Source organism: Stegastes partitus, unplaced genomic scaffold, assembly GCF_000690725.1.
Source record: "Stegastes partitus isolate 25-593 unplaced genomic scaffold, Stegastes_partitus-1.0.2 Scaffold121, whole genome shotgun sequence".
In the NCBI taxonomy this organism is placed as follows: Eukaryota; Metazoa; Chordata; class Actinopteri; family Pomacentridae; genus Stegastes; species Stegastes partitus.
Window position 1 is genome coordinate 322,056 of NW_007577852.1, and position 10,012 is coordinate 332,067.

Here is a 10,012-nt window from a genome sequence, read left to right on the forward strand (position 1 = left end):
CTAAACTAGCATCAGCAGCCAAGTACTGCCTGTGTGTTCTGGACACTTCCACCCCGTCAGAGCGCTGCCCCGGGGTAGAAGTGTCCCCCGAACGCAACGAATATTCAGATATTCATCATTAAATGGACCCAGAAAGTTCTACTGGGACCAGCCCTACTAGTTATTATAACAACTATAAACAATAAATATGAACAACAAATGATCCTTCCAGCATCAAGCCCTCCTCGTATCTGGACCTCCGTCTGGACAATCCGACAGCCTTAATATCCGACATAACAGAAGGTTTTACATTTAGTGTCGGATTATCGACTGTAGTTGTGGCAAGTCAGGGATTAAACAATAATCTGACTGATCAATAAAATAATAAATGTGTTAATCAATGATAGAAATAACTGTCAGTTAAAGCTTTCACAGGTTTTGTTTTCACTCATTTTACTAAAGTCACACCTATCACGGTATTAACTGCTCCTGCATTAAACTTCTGCCCATAAAGTAAAATAAGGACTTAAGTTTAATGTCATGCTATTTTACCTTTTTGTTTTTTTGCACTTGAGTTGAGACGCTACCAGGAGCAGACTCTGTACCATCATCACTACAAGTGGGAACCTCAAACACGTCACATTCTCATTCCAGGGTGCACAACATAGTGGACAGAAGTCGCTTCTGCATCACACAACAACACACCGGCCAACAAAATCATCTTTCCTGCAAACACACAACCTCATGCACGAAAAAAAAAAAGTGCCTCAGGTCACAAGAATAATAGTTTCAATGAACGAAAACCACATTCCGATGAAAAGTGGTTTGGTCGAGTGACAAACAGTAAAACAGGATCGATTTGTCGCTCTATCTGTTAACGTGACGGCATGAAGTTCAGGTTTGTGCCGTGTTGATGTTGCTGGGTCTGACCCAGTGAGCATAAAGCTCGTCTACAGATGAAACAGACGCATCCAGATGTCATCAGAGAGGAAGGCGTGTCTGGAAGCAGCCATTTCTACCCTTTAATCACTCAGAGACGAAACAACTTCATGTGCAAACTTTCTTTTCAGGAATCAGTACTGGTTGTGGTTCCGGTTCTACTCAGTCTACCTTCTCTCCTGCATGTGAAGCAGTAACATCAGAGCGAGTAGAGCTCATAACAACACACATCAGCTCAAAGATTGTCTGTTACAATTTAGTGCAAAATGAGAAATATGTGTGTGTGTGTGTGTGTGTGTGCATGATAAATGTACCTCTCGGGGAGCTCCTGTTCTGGAAAGTCCTGGTAGTACCTGATGAAGAACCTCTCAGCATCCTCCCTCTCCCCGTCAGACACGGCACTCCCGTTCAGCACCGTTACAGATGGCAGCCTGCAGGCACAAGCAGCAGTCCAGAGCTGAATGTGATCATTTAGTACGCAGCTAAAGGTGATAAATAGACATGTGACACTGCATGAAGTGTGTGTGTGTTAGTGTGTAGCTTCACACTCACTGCGCTAACAGGAGGCTATGTCTCTCCTGGGTGCTGTACGACTGCAGCAAAGGAATCCCTTTTGCTTTGACTTCCTCCAGCTTAGGAAAGAAGTTCAGCCTTTCGATGTCATTCCATTTGCTAAGCCCTGAAAAAAAAAGAACACCAAGAGTTTTAAGGCGAATATTTGTTTAAACGATGCACTTGGGCTGCTTTAGAAATCCAACAATAATCTTGGTCATGATTGTGATTTCCTGCAGTTAAATGAACACGTCTGACTGTCGTGCAGGTGGTTTAAAGGCTCTGCTCACAGAACACCCGTCTGAATATCAAACCAAGAGCGTCCTAAACTAACAGCCAGCCACCAGGGAGCGACTGAGACCTTTGGTTCTACTTTTCAGGAGCTTTTGAGCCTGGGCGGAACGTTTCTGGTCTGACCAGAGCAGACGGGAACAATCAAACGTGAAGGTGAAACTTGCTGAAACGAATCATCATCCGTTGGACGTATTTTGTATTTAGGCAAAGTGATGAGAGGGGACAACAAAATATATGCAAAGAGTGTGCGCCTGTGCTGCAAAGCAACACAACTAACGTGTTCAAAAACACACCACAAACAGCAATACGATGAAACGCATGAAGGCCAAGAAGCACATCTGCGCTCATGTTGCCTCGCTGGTGGTAGATGTCCACTCGATCCTCCTTTTCTAAGCTTACCGTTTATCGTCTACGGAAGCAGCTGCACAGCGCGTTCTGGCTTTGAACGTCATCACAAGAGCTGCTTATTTGCATAAAGTTGAGATCTTGGCTACTTCATGAAGCTCCTGCAAAACTCTAAAGCGAACTGTCGTCTGTCTAAGATACAGAGAGAGTCAACAAGTGCACTTCTGGCCTCAAATATCTTCAGTTTTGTTTAACTGTTCGATGGAACGGTTTGAAACTTTAGGAGCAGAGAGCCCATAAATGCAGCTAATGTTTGAGTGGTTTCAGCAGAGAGCAGCCTGTATTGATTTCCTGTTACCTTAAATGTAATTATTTATTAAAACACTGCCTTATTTTGAGCTCATCAAGCCTCCAGAGTTGGGGACGCTGTCAGTCTTCATCCTCGTCCTGGATCCACGTCACCGTATCGCACAGAGTGAAAGCAGCTCTGCTTGTTTAATGTTGGCTCAGAAGTTTTGGTACATGTGTGTGAATGAGGATCAGTCTTATGTTGACGCAGGTTTTGTACATCAGCAGGAATGCAGCACAACTCTACTGGTCCCTGTTTATGTTAAAACCCAATAAAAACACTTTGTGCCTAAAATTAATGAACACTGAATATTTATGGCTTCAATACTGATCAAAATAATTCTAATTTATACATAATCCTAACCAGCGCTGAATACTGGATAGTGGTAGTCAAACATGTGTATAATGTTCAAGATCCACACCTGAATTGTTGAGGTTGATGCTGCGCAGGTTGGGAAACAGACGCTCCAGTGTGTCCTGAGTGTCTCCCACACAGTCCACGCTGTTGTTGGCCAGCACCAGTGCGCTCAGGCTGGGGTACAGCAGCCCGAACTTCCTCACTTCTGCCCATTTCTGCAGCTGGTTGTCTGTGATCTGCAGCAGGCGCAGCGACGGACAGGGCGCCTGCGACTCGGACACGGTGTCGTAGCCGTTCAGGCACAAGAAAAGCTCCTCCAGCCTTAAAGAAGAGGTAAAATATACGTTACAGAAAGTAGTAGGCACATTTCTCAGATCAAAGGGTTTGTTTTTGAGTCTGTGAAAGAAAAGGGACGCTGCGATTCCACCGTCGTCTTACCGTCCACAAACCCACCAGCAGGTCTGCGACAGTCACACCTGTCGGCTCCAACTTAAGGCTTTAAAAACATGTTCCAACAATTCATTTCAGTTGGAAAGAAATTCATGAGTTAGAAGGAGATGTGACGGATAGAAAGAATACTTCACTAACGTGTCTAAGCCTCTGGGCGTTTTTTTGCTCCAGTCACATTTTTACTCGCTGTGGGCTCATTTTTTACTGCAATATAAAATCCTGCACCTCTGTGGAAACAGCACAGCCGCAGACAGAAGGAGAGAGAACTGGAAAATGGCTTTTGTGCAGGATTGAACAGTTATGGCAAAACTCATTAAAAAAAAAAAAAAAAATTTACTTTACAATTAAAATAAACCAGAATCAACATGTGCGACATTTTCCCTCCAGGTCTTAACAATAACTGAGAAAGAAACGGTGGCTTTACAGGCTGCAGATATTTTACTACATACAGTCTGTGTGTGTTGTTTCTTCTCCACTTTGTGTCAACACAATCTGCAGTTCAGCCAAAAACCCTCCAATTGTTCTTATATGACTCTTGATTGCACGACAAGGACAGAAATGTTCATTTTTTATAGATTCTGGTAACTACAAACAGTTCATTTTTGGGTATTTTTTAAACTAGACATGTGGAACAAAGTAAATTTGATGAAATAATATCCAGAGTTGGCTGGTTTAATCTGGGCCACTGAGGGATAAGCTGGACGAGGATACAGACAATTTGACAAGCTCACAGTGGCTGAATGGACACGAGTGTTTTCTGTGAGCATGAATAGGAACCCTGTGTTTACTGATCTCTCCTCGACGCGGTGATTTCACCAGCAGCACGACGGCCGGCTGTCGCCACTTACTCCGGCGTATGTCGCGTGAGCGTGTGCACGGTGTCCCAGCTGATGTGCGTGTTGATGAGGACGAGCCGTCGGACTCTGGAGAAGACCTCGGCCATGCTGGGCTCCAGCTCCACGCCGCTCAGAGGGTTCGTGCTCAGGTTGAGGAAGTCCAGGTGGGGGATGTTGGAAACGATGGTGCAGATCTGGCAACCCACAGAGAAAGAACAGTGAGAGTGTTTACTGGTGGCGTGCCTGGACAATAAGTGCAGTGAGATGCAAAGTGGCTGCTCTCAAAGATGTGCAACAACGATAAGGACAACTCTGAAATTTAAATTTGGTGTTGGCCATTGATTAGAATAAAAACTAATTTCTGATTTTGATTCTGGTGGAGGTCAGGGTCTCTGAGCGGCAACACCCATCAGAGCAGTGTTCTGGATTTCTGGAAGATATAAAACCTTTCATCAACAGACCAAATCTGGTAAACGTTCAACCTGCTCTCATCACGTCACGCTTGTTTTTATACGGAAAACAATTTTAATGTACGTTTCTTAATCTGGTGAAGGTGAGAAAATCCAGCTGCCAGAGAATTAAAGTCATTTAACTTGGGCACGGCTTAGAGTTCTCATAAATAAACCTGGTGGAGTGAAAGGCAGGTGATTAATCTGAATGTTTGACTTCGCAGCTAGCGGGCAGCGAGAGCGAAGGATTATGAAGGTTTGAGCTCAACGGATACCGATTCCTCAGCTCAGTAAAATCCTTACTGGCTCGTAAAGTCAGGAGGCTACCTAGCTGTAGGAGGATTTGAGACTGGCAGAAGCAAAAAAGGATTTTCTCCAGAAAGTACCCAAAGAAAAGGATAAAAATCGATTCAATAAATGTGTGACAGATGAAGGTTTTGTCGATGTGGAAACAGCTGATGAAGCCTCTTCTCGTACACGGTTTCACAATTTGTCTCAAAGTCCAATTCTGACTTCATAACTGTACCAAGACGTTGGAAGACTGCCGCCGTCCGACCCTGTTGTGGTGTCACTGCTTAAAGTGCTACCAGTAACACTTTCCTGTCAAAGACAAGTCAGTGTGTGTGTTCTGAAAAGCGCCTGTTCTGGAATCACCACCATCCTCCATTCAGACCTTCTTCTCTGCAGAATTAATACCTGCACACTTCAACAGCAGCGACACGACGCCTTTAAACGACACGAACTGCTGCTGAGACACCCACCTCTCCCCAGTCGTTGAACTGATTGTGGGACAGGTCCAGCTCCACCACGTGACCACAGAAAGCCGCGATGTCCGACCTGTCGCCGGCTTTGTTGATGCCCCGGTGGTTCAGAACCAGTATGTTTGGTAAGAAGAGACGATCTGCGAAGAGGAAAGCCAGCATCAGTTCAGGCCTTCCCTCAGATGATGACACATTCAGGAGCTTTAACCTTTGACCGCGCTATAACGAGACGGGTGTGAACTTCTGACATGTTGGCATAATCAGTATGTTGGTGGCTGTAACCCTGAAATAACTCCCTCCATCATCCGTCACCTTTGACGGGGGATCCCGGAGGGCTGGGCAGAACCATGACTCCCGGGCTGTAGGGGAAATTCTCAGGGTTGTACTTCTCGCTGATGACTTCGATGAAGGTGCGGACCTCCTCCTCATCGGAGGACGACTCCATGTTTCCAGTCCTGAACAGGCACATGAGAGAGAAAGACAAAGTGTTTCAGCTATGATTTGATTTGTACACTGTGGAATCAGCACCAAGGCTCAGCTCAGTGTCGCTCTCAGTCGCTTTCTACAGGACAAGTCTGCTCCTGCCAACGACACACACCCAGATCAACTGTTCACCTTCATACTCTGTGTATGATGCTATCCCCAAAATCCATTTGATCCTACAGACAGAAGATAGAAGTGTTTAAATAATTTCATTTTGAAGGCTCTGTAATTCACTAAACAGCAGGACGCTGTAGTGTTAAGCAGGAACTAGTCACTGCTGGGAAATGGACATTTTGGTGATTATTTATGGCAGCAGCACTGACATGTGGGATCAGCTCAAAATAAACTACAGCGGCTGTGTTGGTGGTTATGAAGGAAGGTGGTACCCAGTATAGTGGTGTGGCTCACTGGCAGGTAATGGGCCTCAAAGTGAGAGGACGACAGAAAGGTACGATGGAAAATAGCAACACGAAATCCTGCCGATGGGTTCGAAAGGAACCAAAATCACACTATTTACTAATGCCAGACATAATATATTATATATATTATAAATTAAAAAATGACCTTCAACTTCCTGATGGTCGCTGAACTTCTGTCTCACTTTAGTTTTGTCTGGAAAATTGACTTTATTCTACATCTCTTTAAAAAAAATGACAAAAAAAATTAACGTTTGCACAAAAGAGATTCTGTAAAAAAAACAAAAAATTCTGATCTTCTTGGCAAAACTGTGAAATCATCAGAGACTCAGCGTGACCGGGACTCACGTGACAAAAACTCTGACTTCTCAGGTGAACTGCAGGCAGTGTTTACACAGAGCAGATAGGAGAGAAGTACGGAAACAAATGAAAATGTAAACAGTAAAATATCTACTGTATGTAGAGCCACCTTTGTTTGTTGGTTACACCTGTGGGCACGTGGAAAATGTTGTACATGTTGATTCACGGTTCTTACATTTTTTGTAGAATAAATAATCCAAGAAATTCAAGTTATGGTGTTTTGTTTTTTAAAGATTTATGGCATCATAAGTTTTCCACACTGAACAGTTTCATTGAGCAGACGCTCGTATCCAAAGCGGCAAATATCTGACAGCAGACGCAACACAAGCAAGGACCTCGTCAGGAGGAAACAACCTGGAAAAGTGCCATAAAACAAGTTCAAGTGTGAGATAAGTTCGAGATAAACTGGAGCTCCTTCTACTTCCAGCCACAGTTGTGCTGCTTCCTTCCACAGAGGTGCAGGACCGACTGTTGCACCAATAAATGAGCCTACAGGGAGCAAAAATGTGAAGAAAACACCCAGAAACTGCTGGGAGTTCAGAGGGATATCACTAAAGTCTTCATCCGCCCCAAATGGGAGCCTAAAGTCACTTTTAAAAGACCAGAAATCACACGAGGTGACACCAGAAGACTAAGGTTTTGTAATGAAATGATTTCTCTGACCATTGCTGACTCAACACCATTTGAACCTCCTCCCTCAGGACACTTTTAGTCTCTTGGTGCCCGTCTGTCCGTCCTCCAGGAGGTAAAAGGTCACACACAGGCTCTGCTGGTCAAAATAAACCCTCGTCTATCTTTGCACGTGGCTGCTTTAAGTCCTCAACACTTCAGGAAATGTTCTTTGTGCTCTGCTTCTATACGTACATGAAGCTCAGCTGATTTGCACTCAGAGAAAACGATGCTGACGTGATCATTCGCCCTCACAGCGAAGGAAGCTGGAGGTGTGACAGGAGCTAACATCTCCACTCTGGAAAACGACAGTCGCACATTGTTGAAAACATGCAAAACCGTCTGAATGGTGGTTTTGAGCAACACAATGACAATATGGAACCAGAGGAACCAGTTCAGCCAAGGCTGGAAACACTGGCAGCTCCACTGAAGCATTTGTAAACTCGTTTGTCTGAACAATCTTCTTGCTCGTTCATGAAGCACTCGGCAAGCGGAGACACTTTACTGTAAATCCATGTGAGTGTGCTCAACAAACACGTTGCGTAAGTCGGAATATTTGCTGAAGAATAAAAGTCATTTCTTGTTCTTATCATCTCCAGCATGCAGGATTTCCCTCCTCAATCAGGCTTTTAAAATTAAGGTACAACAGTAGAACAAATAAATAGAAATAAAACCAGCGTCGGTGCTGCACCACTGTCAGCTCCTCCATCTGGCTGCTCCTGTCGGCTGATATTTAGATTTTTTTCTCTGTGATTCTTTGAGTACGTGTTGGATAAAAAGGTCTAAAAATAATCCCCGAGCATGGCAGGATAACCCACGAGACAGAGAGGTGAAACGTGAGAGGCGACGCGACACTGACAAGAGCAGGTGCGCGGCTGACACCCGGTTCTCACCGAAACCCGTTAGAGGTTCTGTTAGCTTATTAAACAATTAACAGAGAGCGTGGCTTTTCTAAAGTGAGGAGTAGTTTTAAATAAGTAGTGCATGAATTTCCTTTGCCTTTGTACAGCAGGCTCTATGCATAAAACTGGCCTGTGGACATTTTTTAGCCCTAATCGTGCGCTCGACGTGTAAAATCTGAGAAAACCACATCGTAGCCTCTTTGATGTTAAACATATGAGTGGATGTTAAGCATGATGTTTCATTAAAGGCAGGACATAAAACAACCATTAATAATTAAAACACACACACAGTTCTGAGCAGAGACGGGACGAAGGTTAACGAACAGCGGCAGACGTCATGGTTGTGCTGTTTCTATCCAGAAACTGCTTCAGAGGGTTAATAAACCAGCAGCCACTTGCACACAGGAAGTTAAAAAAAACACAAATAAGCACGTATGCTATCGAAAACAGCCACGCTAACTGCTTTATAGCCTGTTATAAAGCCTTTATTGTACGAATTATAAAGGCCACACACATATTTTAGGTGGAGTATCGTTACTAATTAACTAAATGTTCAACTATTCCCTAAAAACAAATGAAGTGAAAAACTTTTTTTCTGTTCTGTCTGAGCTTCACACTAAATTTGTCCTTCAGTACCTTCTGTGATGAACTGTAAGTCACTATGAACCACAGGAGGCTGGACAGGTGACACATTCTGACGTTTTTGCACAATTTTCTGCCGTTTTGTACATCAAATGATCACCAGGTATATCAGAAGACATAACCTCGACCTTGTCCGTCCACAGACAACCATCTCAGGTGCTCGGGACTCTCAGCTCAGACCTGATCAGAACTATCACTTTCAGACGAACTGGGTCTGATCATCTTAAACTCGGCCCACCCGAGGCGCTGCCAAACGACTGAGCGTTGTGTCCGGACTCTGTCTGATGTTTCTGTCATAGATAGTTTCTCGTTACACCGATCTCCTGATTCGTACCTCTGATGTAGCGGAGACCAAAGGAAAGATCACATGGCCCGTCCCTGCCGGCAGAACCGCTGATGAGAACCAGAGACAATGTGATTTTAAGCATGTGAAAGTTAAAAAAATCTCAACATTATGGCGTTTGAATGCTAGAAAACCTACTCAGGAAGACAGTGTTTAACCACATCAAAAGCAGCGACAGAAGGGAGGTGGAGCGACAGCCGGGCCGCTGTCAGAGACAACAATGTGATAATAGCAGCACCTTTCAAACAGGTGTCATGAACACATGTCAAACTGGGTTTTTCACTGCTTTTTTGTGGCGAAAACTATAGAAACTCTGTCATATTGTGTTCCCTTTTGTGCCCTATCAGTTGCACTTCAGAGATCTGATATTCAGCCGTTTTGCAGGTCTTTGTGCGAATACTAAATTTAGAAATGCGCCACTCTGGCTGGGATGCAGTCATCGCTGTCTGTAGACCGGTTCAAGATAAACTACGTCCACGTCGTTCATGGTGCAACCTCCACAATACACGAATAGCTGCATACATCAGGTGACCAAACCTGTTCCTCACATACTAAAAAAATCATTAAAAACAATAACAAATAGACAAACAGCAGAAAGAAGTCCAAGATGACAGCGTCCACTAATGATGTGAGACATTCAGAGTGTTGCGGCTTCATCCTTATCATCAGACGGTTTGTTCTGTGTGACATTATTCTACAATAGACTAGAAACATACATATTGTGTGCAGTTAATGACGTGTAATCTGAATATATTCGGCTTCTATGATCGATAAACGTCACCGTCAAATACACAACATGCGTGATGTCACCAGAACAAACCTCTAAAATCACACCGTTAAATGCTAAATCTCTCGGTTTCATCCATCCATCATCTCTACACCTTAA

At 44.0% G+C, this 10,012-nt stretch overlaps 1 protein-coding gene across 2 annotated transcripts in view; it reads right to left on the minus strand.

The window, feature by feature from the left end:
• The window catches only part of LOC103354815 (tubulin-specific chaperone cofactor E-like protein), a 22,698-nt gene that overhangs the window by 4,527 nt on the left and 8,159 nt on the right, over nt 1–10,012 (minus strand). The window contains exons 1-7 of one of the 2 annotated variants that reach the window (XM_008278365.1): nt 9,118–9,142; nt 5,624–5,766; nt 5,312–5,451; nt 4,114–4,295; nt 2,880–3,136; nt 1,471–1,597; nt 1,233–1,349 (exon numbers count right to left, since the gene is read on the minus strand). In XM_008278365.1, coding sequence (XP_008276587.1) covers nt 1,233–1,349; nt 1,471–1,597; nt 2,880–3,136; nt 4,114–4,295; nt 5,312–5,451; nt 5,624–5,756 — 956 coding nt within the window. In that variant the 5' untranslated portion in view covers nt 5,757–5,766; nt 9,118–9,142. Of the gene's footprint in view, nt 1–1,232; nt 1,350–1,470; nt 1,598–2,879; nt 3,137–4,113; nt 4,296–5,311; nt 5,452–5,623; nt 5,767–9,117; nt 9,143–10,012 lie in introns of those variants that run through there. The other variant, XM_008278364.1, reaches the window with a different exon arrangement.